The sequence below is a fragment of the Chionomys nivalis genome, chromosome 7 (assembly GCF_950005125.1).
Source record: "Chionomys nivalis chromosome 7, mChiNiv1.1, whole genome shotgun sequence".
NCBI classification, from domain to species: domain Eukaryota; kingdom Metazoa; phylum Chordata; class Mammalia; order Rodentia; family Cricetidae; genus Chionomys; species Chionomys nivalis.
The window spans coordinates 100,187,897-100,204,307 of NC_080092.1; the positions used below are offsets into that span (position 1 = coordinate 100,187,897).

General features: G+C 47.2%; 1 protein-coding gene across 2 annotated transcripts in view; it reads left to right on the plus strand.

Moving 5' to 3' along the window:
* Window positions 1–16,411, plus strand: part of Rptor (regulatory associated protein of MTOR complex 1) — a 301,243-nt gene that overhangs the window by 143,794 nt on the left and 141,038 nt on the right. For both annotated transcript variants that reach the window (XM_057774578.1, XM_057774579.1), the window contains exon 6: window positions 13,995–14,170. In XM_057774578.1, the coding sequence (XP_057630561.1) occupies window positions 13,995–14,170 (176 nt within the window). The remainder of the gene's footprint in view (window positions 1–13,994; window positions 14,171–16,411) is intronic.

A 16,411-nucleotide genomic window follows, 5' to 3' on the forward strand; every position in this document is an offset into this window, starting at 1 on the left:
AAACCAAAACAGCTGCTAGGTAGGTCCATTGTTGGGAATTGGAGTCTGGGAGCTGCTTGGATAATGAAGTGATGTTTTGCCCGGTTGTTTTAATTAATATTTGATGGTTAAATTAAACAGTGAGTTCTAAAGAGAAATTGAAGAGGCAGTTTCAATTAAGAGGCCTCCATCCAGTGGGCTGCACAGAAGCGCTAGTGAAAGGCTCTGCCTCTGGGGGCTCATGAGTTCTGATTGGTTGCAGCACAGGAAGTTCTCAATCCAAGAACAAAAAAATCGCCTTCAGTGTGTTTCCTCGAGCCTTTTTGGATTTATTCAGTTTCAATGTGTTTGTTATGTTTTTCGCATTTTGTCAGAGGAGAGTACTGAGGGAGTCAGCAACAGAATTTGAAATTCTGTTTAATAAAACTTAAGGTTAACATATCTACTGTTTAATATTTTATATGTGTGAATTTAGCCCTGTGTAGAAGTGACTGATAAAATAATGCCCTTTCCCCTTCAGAGTGTAACTGAGTGCCACAGCATTGCTCCCAGGCCTCTTAAGAGGAGGGAACAACTGGGGTTTCTTACCCGCCATCTCATCAGGTTTGCTCAGGCCAGGCCAGCTCACCAGCAGTGAATACCCCAGTGCCAAGAGGCACTTTGTGTCTGCAGATTCCAAGTAAACATATATAAAGAATTTTGTTTTAATTTATGATGTCAACAAAGGTACCAAAGACTCCTCCTGCCTGACTACCAAGTAGTCTGCCTGTTCCTGAGCTGTAAGAAGTGGTCAGCCCATCTGGCTGGTTAATGAAATCACAGTGGTCAGGAACCTGCCCTCTTCCAGCAGAGGCACGATTGCAGCTCCAGCACCCTACAAAAGCCTGCTTTCCAGCGCCATGGTGCTGCTCTGTCAGGGCCACGTGTGTGCTTTCCAGCGCCATGGTGCTGCTCTGTCAGGGCCACGTGTGTGCTTTCCAGCGCCGTGGAGCTGCTGTCAGGACCACGTGTGTTTTCTGTATGTTGCCAAGGATTAATCACCACAAACACTGTTCACTTCGTTACGTGCAGCACAGTGACTTACATGCATCATTTTTTAGAAGTTTTTTTTTATAAAGAAACCAGTTTGAGTGGACTCATTCATCATGAAGGAGATGAAACGGAGGAAACAGTGGTGCGTGGATGAGGTGCCGTGCTAAGCCACGTGTTTCATAATTAGCTCAGCTTTTATCTTCATTCTCTTTGTAATTGCAGTGTAGCCTGAGCTTGCTTTTCTCTTTCACACTTAATATTATTGGCCATTGTTCAGTCTCTTGCATAAACAGCGGAAATTAGAATATTAGAATTTTATAAAATTGGCTCCCAGCTAATACATTAGTGTTGGTTAGTCATTTCACTCTTACATAGAGAAACAATTCTATGTAAATTGTTAGGTTATCGTCTTGGTGTGTTTTCTTCTGACCTGGGTGTGGTGGCCTTGCCTGTAATCCCAGCACTGCACTGGGGAGGTGCAGACCAGAACCTCAGGCCCGTCTCTGCTATGTGGGGCCTGTTTTCAGTAATATTTGTTGATACTTTTCGTTGTGCAATATGTGAACTGATAGAAATTGTTCAGTAATTGGTTTGTGCCTGTTTTTGGAATGAAGTATTTTGCTGCTGTTCTGGTTTTCACTTGGATGGGAATGACAACCTCCCTGTCCTTGTGGCAGCCAAGATCCAATTGGGGAAAATGTCTGGAGTGTGTGGGGGAGGGCAGAAAAGCGTGAAAATGATTAACTATAACACCAAAAAGTAGCTGGGTGGACCAGAAGCCCCCAAATAATAAATGTAAACACACACATGAGTGACATAAATTTTAAGGGTTGATTATCTGCTTTCGTTTTCTGGTGGTGTATTGCTTGCTCTGGGACCCTGGGGTTTGGTTGCTGTGTACTTGTCTCTCTCAGAGGAATTCTGGAGGTAAAGGAGAGAAGGCAGCTTCATAACAGCAAGCATGAGTTACTGCAGCAGACTGATGCTTCATCAGAGCCAGGAAATGGGTATCTGCCACTCAAGAGCCTTTCTTATTTTTTTATTATATCATGTGGTTTTGTAATTTGAAAAATTAAAGAAAGCCTTCAAGTCTCTCTGCTTTCACTGTTCTTTAAAATAAGTGCTTTAATTTTGACTAAAATAATTATGTCTCCTTTAAAAGTTAAAAGATTACATTTGTGATGACTAAAGTAGCCCTTGGCTCTCCCTTCCCAGGCAGGGGCACTGCCGGCCTCTTTACAGCCTAGGTTGTTGGTGCACGAGCTTCCTGCTCTTACACAGTCCAGAAGCACAGCTGCCATTGGGTGCTTCCTCCTTAAGGATTAGAGGATCTGCAGGCCCAACAGTACAAACCTGTGATTTCAGCAACTCAGGAGGCCAAAGCAGGGGTGTTGCAAGTTCAAGGCCTGTCTGGACTACATGGTGGGTTCAGAGCCAGCCAGGGGGAGTTAGGGAGACCCCTGTTGCAACAACAACAACAAAAAAAAAGGGTAAATGGGCGAACGAGGTGGCTCAATGGATAAGATGCTTACCATCGAGCCCGACAGCATGTGTTTTGATCTCCAAACCCCACATGGTTGGAAGAAGTGAATTGGGAACCAGATGGAGGCCTGATAGTGGAGAGTCTGGTAGTTGTAATTAACGTTTATTTTCGTCTGATTGTGCATTCGAAAGAGAAACCTCTCAGCTGACGGGTCCTTGTTGCCAGCTTCTGCCTCTGTCTCTCTCTGCTGCTCAGTTGTAGTGCCATATTTAACTTCTCTGTGGTTTGTGACCTTGGCTATATTTTTAATATACAGCTTTATTAATTCTTTAGGAATTTTATGTAATATCTTTTGATCATATTCACCACACCGCTCCTCCCTGACCTCCTCTCATACCCATCCATCACTTACTTCCCTGTCTCCCTGCTCTTTTTAAATAGCCCACTGAATCCAGTTTGTCTTGCCCCCATACAAAGATGGTGTGAAGCCATCTTTGCCAATCAACTGGGGCCATAGTCTTAAAGAAAATTGACTCTCCCATTCCCAGAAGCCGTTAACTGTCAGTAGCTCCTCAGTTAGGGGTAAGAGCTTCTCTCTCTCTCTCTCTCTCTCTCTCTCTCTCTCTCTCTCTCTCTCTCTCTCTCTCACACACACACACACACACACACACACACCTGCTCCATTCTGTCTTGTTGAGTGGTTTGATCTCGTGTAGGTCGTGTGAAGGCAACCACAGCTGTTGTGAGTTCATCTGTGCTGTGGCCCTGTCATGTCCAGAGGACGCTGTCTCTTTCAAGTCCTCCCTGGCCTCCGGCTCTAACAATCTTTCCACCTCCTTGTAGGCAGAGGCTGCTCACACGTTTCCTGTCCACTCAGACCCAAATAATCACACAGAAACTATATTAATTACAACACTGCTTGGCCTATTAGCTCAGGCTTATTAACTAACTCTTGCATCTTAAATTATCCCATTTCTATTAATCTGTGTATTGGCACGAGGCTGGTAAGGATCTGGTGACTGTCTCCTTTGGCAGCTACATGGCATCTCTTTGACTCTGCCCACTCTTGCTATATATCTCTGTTTGGATTTCCCCACCTAGCTTTATCCTTTTAAGCCATTGGCCAAAACAGCTTTATTCATTATTCAACAAAAGCAGCACATACACAGAAGAACCTTCCACATCACCTCCTCTTCCTCTGTGGTCTCTGAGTGAAGTTAGTGATGTAGATGTCCCTTTTATGGCCAAGTACTCACTTCACTGATACTTGCTTTTGTTTTTGTTTTTGTTTGTGTGTGTGTGTTTTGTTTTGTTTTGTTTTGAGACAGAGTTTCTCTTTTTAGTCCTGGCTGTCCTGGAACTCTGTAGACCAGGCTGGCCTCAAACTCAACAGAGATCCATCTACTCTGCCTCCCGAGTGCTGGGATTAAGGGCGTGCACCACCACTGCCTAGCTGACACTTAACGTTTTGCACTTTGATTACTTGTGCATCTCTGTTACTATTCACAGCACAAAGAAACTTCTCTGATGAGGTCTGATATCTGCACTTATCTATGGGTGCACAATTACAAATTTAGAAGCCAGTTTGATGCTTCTAATGGTATGTCCCTTAGTAGATTAATAGTAATAGCCTTGCTGCATTAATGTTGTTAGCAGGTCTGTTCGAGTCTCAACAGCTGTGGTCAGTACCTTCCATGTTTAAGGCTCTGAGCTCCTTTTTCCTTTGCCTCTCGTCTCCCCAGCTGTGATTTCTGTCACCCGTGATTTTTCTTATATTTATCTTTTGTTCCCAGCTGTAGTCAAGTCTTGTGCTTGGTGTGTGGAAATTCTGAAAGATGGCAGACATTGCCAAGTATGGGGCTGGAGAGATTGCTCCTTCCCTTTGTATTAGAGGCTGGTACTTCCAGGCTCCGGGTTCCCTTGGCACTAGTGTTCCTCACCTGCTCCTGCTGATGGCTGTCTGCAGCTCCAGACACCGTGTTCTGGACTCACCTCTCCCTTCTGGTTACTCGGCTTTGTTCTGCTAGTGCAGCCCAGGCACCAAGCCCGAAGGATGGATGACAGCAGTCTTCCTTGGCCCAGAACATTTGCATTTGAAAAGCTGTAAGCAGTGAGAGCTCACGATTGGATCCTAGACAGATTACAGTTTATCTTTTTCACTAATAAGATCTCTAAGGCGAATGATTACTCCTTGAGTAGGGCCTGCGGGAACCAGCCTCCTTTTCGTCTCTGGCACCCTCTGTTGATGTTTTATCCTCCTGACTGCCGCCTGCTCACCACAGCTCCAGGCTGTTCTTTGTCTCCAGGAGGAGGGAAGGGATAAGGGTAGTGCTGCCTCCTCCTGCCTCTTTCATTAAAAAGTGAATGTATGCTTTTCTCTGGAACCATGCCAAGGACTGGACAGATAAGGTGGGAATGGCCCCTCAGTTATCTCACAGGAGTGGCAGTCACATTGCATGCACCATTCACTGCTCCTCCACTGTAACCCAGGCTACAGGCTATCTTTACCCTAACTCCCTCTCCTAACCTCCGCGGGCCACATGGTAGCTGTGCCTGGAATCCAGCAGGACTCAGGGAAGGAGTGTGTTCCTTCCTGATGTGCACCCCTTGGTCTGTAAGCTAGAGCAGCCTCGGTGCTGTGGTCTGCGTGTTATTTGCCATAGCTATAGCTGTGGTAGCTGCAGCTTTCACTGCTGAGACCATGGTGTAGCTGGTCTGAGATCCATGCAACAGTTTCTTTTTTGTTTTGGTAGGTGATTGAGATGTAGGGGGCAGCTATGGTTTGTATTGCAGAGACATACCGCACGCAGCTTTGTCCCAGGAGGCCTGGCACGTGGACAGCCCTGGGTGGAATTGGTCAGAGTTGAGGATGAAGAGAAGCACTGTCTTATTGGAGAAAGAGCCTTGTCTGAGTTCAGCCCCAGTTCTGGGGCTTTTCTCCTCCGCTGTTGACACAGTGCAAGGCTTTTTCCTGTGTGCTGTGCTCTCGTCTGGCCGTGTTGTGGGGTCCTGCAGCATCACTGGGTGTGGATGACCTGTCTTCTTTGCCCTCCACTTAGGCATCCTGGATGTGGAAAGAAGTGTTTGTTCGCATATGTTGGTCACTGTGATTAGGAATTCTGACAAAAATATTCGATGTCATAATCATAAGGTTTTCTCAGAGCATATATCCTACAGACTGAGAAATTCCTACTTTAAAATCGAAGACTCCTTTGCTAAAACTGTACATGAGGCTGCAGTGTGGCCAGCGTGGAGCCTGGGACACAGGCATTTGACATGTCCACAATTAATGCGATGGTCTTCCATGCCACCTGAGAGTTCTTTTTCTTTCTCACACGGGTTAGCCCAGGTTGACCTCTCACCCGTGGCGATCTGACTGCCTCAGTTCCCTGATTGCTGGCATGATAGGTGGTAGTCACTTTGAATGCCATGAATTCATCCTTAGGATACCTGTTAATGTTGGCTGTGTCCTCTGGGCAAGCGGCGTGTGACAGTCGTGGCTTCAGCAAAGGGTTTGGTGGTTTGAGGTTGTGGGTTTGGTATTGTGGGCATACAAGCCGTGCCTGTCTCTGTCCTGCAGGTCAGCTTTTCGTGTCCTCCATCTTTCTTTCTGCTACCGTGGCATATCGTTCGTAGGCAGCAGGGGAAACGAGCCAGCATCTGTTATGTGCTGTCTTTATTTTCTTTAATTTATAAATGTTGTAATTTGTGTATTTTTAACAGGATACCGAGTATGTTTCTAAGTTATCTGTCTCCCCCAGGATAATTTTTCTCTTTTGGTCCATTTTGATCATTCTCTATTAGATTGTGGTGATCTTACTGTTTCTCATATCTGTGATGGAAGAGACAAACATGGCTATTGCTGTGTGTCCAAGGGTGGGAGTTGCTCCCTAGAGACCTCGTCTGTATCCCTCAGACGAGCGGACTCCTGTTTGAAACTCAGCTACTGCACAGAGGCACAGTGCAGGACCCTTGGGTCTCAGAGTCTCAGGAGAGGACTCCTAAGGGCGAGGAGCAGAGAGCAGTGTTGCCCAGCACAGCACCTGTGGTTGGCCCTCGGCTGAAAGTGCTGGCTAATCAATATCGCTCAAGTGACTGTGTGTGGTCTGTCCAGGTGCTGAGCAGGGCTGTCGGTGGCATCAGTCCAGGTGGCCATGTCTAGAAGGGATGGTGCTTGAACTCAACAATAACAGCAGAAGGAGGTCATGTGTACCTCACATTCTTGAAGTAAGACCAGTTTGCTTATGAATTAGGTGTACTTTATAAGGAATAAAAAGAATTAAAGGTGAGAGCTGGGGGGATTTCTCAGTGAGAGAGTGCTTCCAGTACAGTCCAGCAGGGTGTGAAGGTGAGCTTGTTGGGCAAGTTAGAAGGACACAACCTTTCTTTGAGCTTATACACTATGGTATTGGAGTTTGCATAGGGATGTAAGTGTGTGAGCAAGAGTTCTGCATTGGTTTCTGGAGTTCACAGTATTGGGGGACTCCCCTGGCTCTGTAAAGTGTAGGAAAGCTCCTGAATCTCCATAGCCAAAGCCACCGAGTGTGTGAAGCTGGAGAAGCGAGGCCACGACCCCATGAAATTCTGTGCAGTGTTAGCCCAAAAATGTGAGAGGGTTTGGGAGTGGCAAGAAAACCAATATTTGAAAGTCAGGTGGGGAAAATATATTTCCTGGAAATAGGGATAATCTGCTGATTGATGGCTTGCTGTGAGAGGCCCTGGGAGAAAGGGCTGAAGGGAGATCTTCCAACCTATTCTTGGGCACTAGGAGCTTAGCAAGGGCATTTCAGTACAAGCAGTGGGAGTGGGAAATTCGGAGCCAGGCCTGTGAATTGTTCAGGCAGCAGAGAAAAACAGAGAAGCATCGGGTTCTGTAGGCTATGGAGAGTGGGATCTTTTTCTTTGCTGTTTTTTTGTCTCTTTGTTGTGAGGAGCACTGTGGGCTGCATCCTGCCTCCCAGCTAGCTTAATCCCCACCCCACCCCCAAATAACCACACGGAAATCTGTATTAATTAAATCACTGCCTGGTCCATAAGTTCTAGCCTCTTATTGGCTAACTCTCACATCTTGATTAACCCATCTCCATTAATGTGTATCCCCGCTTGACTGTGGCTTACCGGCATGAGTCTAGCCAGCCTCCATCTCGGGAAGGAGAATCATGGCGTCTGCCACACTTCCCTTCTTCCCAGCATTCTGTTTTGTCTACTCTGCCCACCTAAGTGCTGCCCTATCAAAAGGCCAAGGCAGTTTTCTTTATTCAACCAATGAAAGCAACACATAGAAAGAAGACCCTCCTACACCATCTCTTTATTTTTGTTACTTAGATTTTTAAAAATTCGTTTTAAGTGTGCATCCTTAGAGCATATGTTTGTGCTGATGGAATAACCTAGCAGCAAGAAGGGGGACATGGAGATGTTGTTTGTGAGGGTGGTCCTCAAGTTGGTTTGAGAGGGAACATCTGCTTAAACATGGGGAGAGAGTATGGACAGTGGTCACTGGAAAGGGAAAGGCATCACCTGCCACTGGAGGAAGGTAAAAAGAGCCCAGACTACCATAGAGGGAAGGGGTGTACATACATGCACATTTAAGCACGGATGTGGTACACCCATAATGCACTGGTGCACACACATGTGCAGACACTTTCCGTGGTGCTTCAGCACTGCTGCCTGAGTCCATGCTTGTCATAGCAGGTGGAGAGAGAGAGTGCGCATCAGGCTGGCTGGTGAGACTGTCCTTTGAGGACTGAGGAGAGCACCAACTTCAGCTCTTCAGCTGCCACTGTGTCCCCCACTCGCTGAGCTCCTATCACTCTCTGAAGTCAGCTCATACTGATAACTCAGAAGGGCTGCAGGTGATGATGGGCAGCAAGCATCCAAGTCTTTACTAGATATTCAGCTCAGAGGCTACGCCGGAGGCTCTTCTGCTGCACAAGGTTTACAGCACCTTGCCAAAGAGAGATGGCCTCTGCCACCAGCTGACGGGGATGGGAGAGCCACACGGGTTAATCCAGGCTACACGGGAACATACTGTGCTCAGAGGTGACTGTGGGCTCGTTCAGATGATCAGAAGACAATGAAGAAGCTGTGAGTTCCAAGAAAGACCATGGCAGAAAAATGTTGACTACTCTAAACTTAGAGTGTAGAAGTTGCCTGTGTGAGGAGAATCCGGGACTCCTAGACAGCATGAGACCTAGAATAAGTCACCAGGATGTTTCAGATCACCATGCCATTGCGTTCAGAGGCCAGTCCATCTTCTGGAGCCTGTTCTGTGCTGCGGCCTCCAGGAGCTCTATGGAGGAGACATTTGTGATTGTGCATGCTATGCTGGACCTCACACAGAAGACCCTCTGCTACTGAGTGCCTCTGTGCAGTGAGATAAGGCTGGGCATCTCCCTCCTCGGGATCACGACACTGGGTCTGGCCTCCAGCAGCTGACCAGCTCAGGATGGAGGGGGTGTTAAGTCACCCCTCAGTGTCTATCTTCATATGCACTTGGCTGTAGAGCCTTGCTCATTTCCTTCTCTTTAGTTGTTGATTCAATCCAGGCATGATTGGGAGTGGAATTTGCTTATCATTTCTAATTAACGTGTTCATTGAGTTGTAGAATGATTTGAGAGCATTTAGAAGCCAAAACTGCCAGCAGCTAAGTGGCTTTAAAATAATGGACGGTTCATTGGGGTAAACTCAGAATAATTGTGAGAAACTGTTGCAGAACAAGGCTCTAGGAGCCCTTGAAGGACATCGCTGCGTTGTTATCCTGCAGAAGTTTGTCTTCTGCTCCCTTGGCCAAAATTTTACAGTTCCTGGTGGATTCAAACCACTTGATTAAGTTGTTATTGACGATTGAATGCACACATTGCTGTGACTGGTGTACGGGAATTCTACTTCTGCTCGTTGATACAGTGTGTCACCTGTTAGACGTGAACACTAACGAGGCTGGGCAAGTAGCGTAGCTCCACTCAGCTCCCTCTGAGCTGCAGGCTGTCCAACGTGATGCAGTGCCAAATAGAGAATCAAGGTTGTGTTTAGGTAAAACTAGTCAGAAAGGCACCTCTTGGGGCTCTGGAACTCACTGGTGTCTCATCTTATTGTAAAGTTGTCACTCTACGCCAGTGGTTATTTTAAAAACAAGAAATGCGGGTGCTGCTCTGAAAATTGGCGCCTGACCTGGGAGGCTCCTGGCCTTGCTCTAGAGCTGGAGCAGTGCCTGCTTTGGAGCTGGTTGATTGATAAATTCATCCTAAGATTGTTCTGGAGCATTTGCTTCCTGGTTGTCCAGGAGAAACCCCCGGCAGTGCTGCTCCCGTAGTCCTTCAGGAGTCTGGTGCTGTCTAGATCATTCGCACCATGCCTGGATGCCCAGCAATGAGCCTTCTGTGCGTGCTGCCTTCTGAAGGATTATTTCCATTCAAGGACCAATATCTTAGATAAAAATTAAAGCTAAGGTAATGTATGGGAAAAAACCCACATGTGTAAATGGATTTTTATTCCTATATTAGCAAATCTGAAAGGATTAGTCCTTGGTTAAATTCTTTGTCTTAAATTTTGAATGCCTGTTAGAAAAATGCCACTGAGTCTAGCTATCCCCGAGGCAGAACTGTCGTGTGGGCTCAGTGCAGCTCACAGGTGCTGGGTTGACAGAAGTCATCTGAGGCTCGCGTCCTGTCTAAGTGTGGTTCACCTGTGCCCAGGCCCAGGCCTTCCCTTGCTCAAAGACCATCTTCCCACAAGGGCTTTTGTAGCACAAATGATAAAAACCCAGAGACAGATAGTGGGGTTCAAACTGGATATCAGAAAAGCAAAACAGCCAAGGCGCTAGAGAGTTTTTACCTCTACCAAGGCTCAGACAAACAAAGGGGTGATCCTGTCCTCAACGTGACTGCAGACTACAGTGATCACCATACCTCAGACTGCAGACTGAGCCCTGAGCTCCTGTCTCCTCCCATCTATGTTCCTCTCTAGTGCTGGATTAAAGGCGCGCACCACACTGCCTGGCCTGTGTGGCTGACTAGTGTGGCTGCTGGGATTAAATGTGTGTGCCACCACTGCCTGGTCTGTGTGGCTGACTATGTCTGACTAGTGTGGCTGCTGGGATTAAATGTGTGTGCCACCACTGCCTGGTCTGTGTGGCTGACTATGTCTGACTAGTGTGGCTGCTGGGATTAAATGTGTGTGCACCACTGCCTGGTCTGTGTGGCTGACTAGTGTGACTAGCTTTGCACTGTGATCTTTGGGCAAGCTTTATTTATTAAAACACAAATAAAATATCACTGTAGTCTTTCTTTTTCTTTTCTTTCTTTTTTTTATGAAAAGGAAAAGTGAGAAGTGACTTTAGACTGAGGGTCACTGGCCATTCCCTCCTAGAGTGGCTCTCATTTTCATCGTCTGTTGCGTCTGTCGGCTGCCCTCGTGTGTCCCTGACTGTTGGTATTTAGCAGTGCCTACTACAATACCAGTCTGCCAGTAGCTCCAGACAGACATCCCTAAGGCTTTGATCCTCTGCCACCATCCTGGATCCTACCCAGGCGCAGAGGTCATCTTCTCTGCTTACTCCCAGTCCCTTTCTGCCAGACTGGGCATTGGAGAGCACTTAGAGCTCCACCTGCTCCCAAGTGCCCGTCCGTGAGGCTGCAGTTAGTCTGCTGCCTCTGCAGGCTCCAGGGCCCTCACCTGCATGAGCAGATCTGTGCAGACCATCGCTCTGTAGAGCAGGGCGGATGTGACAGACCTGGAAAACAGTTTCTTGTGCGGCGCTATGACTTTACCTTCTATTTTAGCTTATACAGCCAGAATCCAGAACCCTGTTTACACATGGCCTTGCCTTCCTTCTCTCTGTCTTAAGGAAACCTCGGTAATATTATTCACTGGATTCTGAGCTGTACATTCAGTTCCCATGTGGCTGGGATAGAGCTCAGCCATAGAGTGCTTGCCTAGCATTTGTAATACCCTGGGCTTGATCCCCAGTAATGCAAAATATAAAGTATTTAAGGTGACATATTTTATATTTTATAGAATTTATCACTTACTTACCTAGAAACTGATGTTTTTATTAAATGACTTATATTATTTTGCAGTTGTGTATACAAGTGTCTGAATTTTGGCTTTGGGCTCAATGTTTCTATAGTGCAGAGGCTTATTGGTAAAATATGCTTTTGATACTCATCATTGGAGGAATTGAAGATGCCACCGATGATGTTACGGATGATCAGATGTTAACTTTGTGTGTCCAGGGGCTAGCACAGCTGTATGGATCTGATGTAAAAGGCACAGAGCCTGCTGCTTGGAACCCTGGCATCAGGTGCCTCAGCTAGACTCGAGGGTCTAGAGCAGTGCTACAGGGGTCACATGTTGGATATTTACATTGTGATTCATAGCAGGAACAGAAATACAGTTGTGAAGTAGCAATGAAATAATTTATGGTGGGGCAGGGTCACCATAGAGAAACTGGATTAAAGGGTGTCAACATTAGGAAGGTTGAGAACCACTTGTCTGAAAGAAGCAACGGGCCAAGAAAAGTCCTAAAACCGGACCCAAGCAGCCTCATCAGGCTGACCTTAAGCTCAAAGTGGTCCTCCTGCCTCACTCGGCCTCTTGAGTGCTAAGGTTACAGTCAGATGTTCCCTAATTGCTGGCATTGTTTACAAATGGAGACAGAACTTAGCTCCTAAGAGCAGTGGCTAAGCAGATGAGCAGGTGCATGTAAGAGAGCGCTGAGAAGTCGGAGAGCCGCACCAGAGAGCCGCGCAGCTGGAGGGGTCCTCAGTGAGGAGGGAGGGTAGCTGTGAGGCCTACCTAGAATGGCACCTCTCTGACTCATCCCGCCCTTCTCAGTGCCCATCAGGATTGCCTATGTGGCCCTGTCTTTATGAAAAGCAATGGTGTCTTGTCTCATGGGGTTTATATACAAACTACGGAGTTGATTAAGTAACAACTTAGAAGCTCAGGGGGCTGAATGACCCTTGTTCTCAAATGACCTTATAAATAAAATAAATCTGCATCAGGGGGAAGGTTCTTTGGGGCATTAAAGTTCACCAACTTTGAGTCGGAACTGTTTTGCTAGATCCTCAACCAAGATGGACTGGGTTAATTGGGACTCCAGAGTAGATAGCTTTTCATCATGGCCAAGTCAACCCACGGAGTGCTGACGCAAGCTGCTGGGCCTGTGTAGTCCGTGTTGTCTGAGTTCCCTGTTATCTCAGGTACCTGTGTGTCATGCAGGCCCACTAATGAGAATTCGGGTGCCAGTAGCCTGCCTTCCCTTCTGCTCCGTGGTCTCTCCCCCTTGAGCTGCCTTTGCAGTGTGACGGACAGCTTTTGGGCCCACACTCCCGGGGCTCCAGGGATTTCTCTTCCTCGGGGCCGCACGCCTCTGAGCAGCTATCATCGTCTGCATCACACTCTTGCTTGAGGCAAGCCATTGCTCACAGCTGCTCTGCTTCTCTAGCTGGGCGCTGTGGGAAGCAAAATTGTTCTGAACTCATGTTCCGCGCAGCACTGTCGTCAGGAGCAGGCAGAGCACCGTGCACATACAATCCCCATGCCACATTTACAGGCCTTACTGGCCAAACGTGGGAATTAGGAATCTCATTATCTGGAAATGACAGCAGAGCCTGACAGATCAGATGCTCTCACGCGAATGTGCCATGTGAAGCAGGAGGCAGGAGCCACAGTGCACACGAGACGTGGTTGCATCTAGTGTGTCCTGGCTCCTGCTGCTTCGGTGGCCCAGCAAGGCGCAGAGTTCTCTGTGGCAGTGTGAGTAGGTCAGTGTCAGCCAGTCCTGTCACTTGCCAGTGTTTGAATGCACTAAATTATTTATTAGGAAGTTTTCGCTTTGTCAACTGAACATGGAGCCTCATCCCTGTGTGTAACCCTAGCATTCAGGAGGACAAAGCAGGAAGAGTTAGTACTAGTTTGGGATACAGAGCAAGATGCCACCTCATACAAATAAAGGTGAACACTTTTTTGGCTTGGTTTTAAGTCAGCAAAGAGATAATGTACGTTACTGAACTGTGCAGTAATTTTTTTTTTTTTTTTTTGAGTCTTCCATCTCAGATTCCATGCAGCATGGCTTTGGTCCAGGGCTTTCACCTCACCAAACGTCACTGAGGGAAATACCAAACATGTCATACTTTCTCTGCCTTAAAGGGGCCATGCTTAAATCTATCCAACCCTTTTATTTTATAAAATAAGTACACATTTTTTTGCAGAACATAGAGAACTCGGGTGTACATAGAAAACCGTCACTCTAACCTGCCTTGCTGTGCACACACTCTGCATCCTGCACACACTTCCTTCCGTCTCTGTACTTGTGGTCATCTTCTAGGCCATTAAACCCTCCAAAGTAATATGATGATGAATTAGGGACTGAGTGTTCAACCTAAACAGGGGTGTGGAGGGTTTGTCAAGGTTCCACTTGGTGCTGTGTTTTCATTTTTGATGCCCAGCGTTCTTTCCAGGAATGTCAGCTAAACCATTGTCTTTCTGTGTCCTCCTGTAGGTAGCTGCAATTAACCCAAACCATCCACTTGCCCAGATGCCCTTGCCTCCGTCAATGAAAAACTGCATCCAGCTGGCAGCCTGTGAGGCACATGAACTCCTGCCCATGATCCCTGACCTCCCAGCTGACCTGTTCACATCCTGCCTCACCACTCCAATCAAGATTGCTCTGCGCTGGTAAGTGGTCTATAGTTTGGGTCTCCATCCCAGGGACCCAAGGCGTTATCCTGGTCACAGCAGTGTGCCCGGTGTTTTGATATCTCAGCACCTGGGTGTTTTCCTGGATGTAGTCTGAAGGCGGATGGAGCCCTTTCCCTTGGGTCTGGTCATGTGCAGTTTGCTGCTTTGTGGTGTCCAAGAGCAGCTGTGCACATCTGTATTCACTAAGGGGAGGAGTCAGAGGTAGCACCAAAGTTGGACTCACCAGCAAGGTCTGTAGTAGGAGCGGCGGGCAGCATTCCCAGCGCCCGGCCGCCACATGGTTAGCTTTATGCCCGAAATAATTACACAGAAACTGTATTCTTTTAAACACTGCCTGGCCCATTAGTTCTAGCCTCTTATTGGCTAATTTTCACATCTTGCTTTAACCCATATTTAATAATCTGTGTAGCACCACGAGGTGTGGCTTACCAGGAAAGATCTTAACCTGCGTCTGTGTCAGGTGGGAGAATCATGGCAACTGCTTGACTCGGTTTTCTTTCTCCCAGAATTCTGTTCAGTCTATTCCGTCTACCTAATTTTCTGTCCTATTAAAGGACCAAGGCAGTTTCTTTATTAACCAATAGACAGATGACCCTCCTCCATCAAAGGTCCATTTGTTAGGGAGGAGGAAGGTCTCTATGAAAGAATCACTGCAGTTCTTGCTTGAAGTATAGTACCTGAGTTCGTTCTTAGCAGTGAAAAGAGGCCCCTTTACTACCACATTTCTCTGAGTCCCTGGGTCCTGGGGAATACTCCGAGGACATGTATGTGGTGTGCCAGACCCAGCCTGCATTTGAGAACACCGTGACTGCTTGTATACTCAACAAGTGGAGCGTGTCCAACTTGCCACGCTGCACTACTCGTCTTTAGTACCAGCCCAGACTCACAGTTCCTGGTCTTTCCCCAAACTCAGGAACTGTAGAGACGTGTAGACCTAGGATTGTGGTAGCAGTGTGGTCAGCCCTGGGAAGACCCATCTGGCTAGCTTGAGGATGCAGGAGGGGAGTGGTCTCGCTGCCTTATCTTCACACAAAGTCCAGGCTTCCTTCTCATGCCTATGAGGGGCACTGCCTTTCCCGGAAAGAGGTCCAGCAACTGTGTGCCCAAATCTAGGCCTAGGCATTGTCTTTTACACCTAGTGGCATAGCCTCACATGACTGAGCTAGATACCCATGGAGCATAGCATCCCTCAAACCTAGCTGTGTTGAAAGAGGCAGAATTAACAAAATGCAGGTGTAACTTACATAAGGGAGGAGGTAAGTGAGCTTGCAGGTAGCTAGAAGCAGTATAAGAAAGAGGGGCTAAGGGGTCTGAGAAGAAAGGAACTGGTTCTGTCTAGTTTGAAATGAAAGGTAGCACAGGTGTGACAAGGGCAGGTAGATGAGCTGCACTGGGAACACATGTATAGCACAATTAATAAAAACCCAGAGCCAGATATTGGTGTTCAACGTGAAGGTCAGAAAAGCAAAACAACCAGCTGATGGCTCTTACCTGTACCTTAGTTTGAAATGGCGATCCTGCATCCAGGAATCTCAGAATGAAACTTTGTGTGAGAGCTGTCTCCTCCTGTCCTCCCTCTCTAGGGCTGAGATTAAAGGCGTGCACCACTACTGCCCAGTTTCTATGGTAAACTAGGGTGGCTACTGGGATTAAAGGTGTGTGTCACCACTGCCTGGTCTGTAAGGCTGACCAACGGGGCTGTTTTACTCTCTGATCTTCAGGCAAGCTTTATTTATTAAAATACAAATAAAATATCACGACACACATGGGTCAATATTCCAGGGGAGGCAGAAGAGACAGAGGAAGGCACAAGGCTTATATGGCCAAGGGCCAGAAGGCCCGTGTGTCAGGACCATGAGGAGTCTGAACAGCTCCTGCACCAGATGAAAATGCTTTACTCAGAGCGTCATTGCTCACGGCCGTCGCCGTTAGTCTGTGAGAGCACTGTTATTTCTCTGTCTGAACTCGGTGTCTGGCCACAGGGAGTTTTAGGAGTGAGTACCCGCAGAACATGCTACTCCAGCTGGTCTGAGGGAGGTCAGGCTGAGCACTGTCGGCAGATGTGAAGACAGACATGCTGCATCTGACATCTGATCTTTCAGTAGAGGAGAAGGGACGTGGCCTGGAAGCCTCTTTTTAAATAGGTGCTATGTGCAAGACAAAGATACTGTTAACATTTTAAGGCAATTCACAACCAAAGACTAAGTACATTCATGG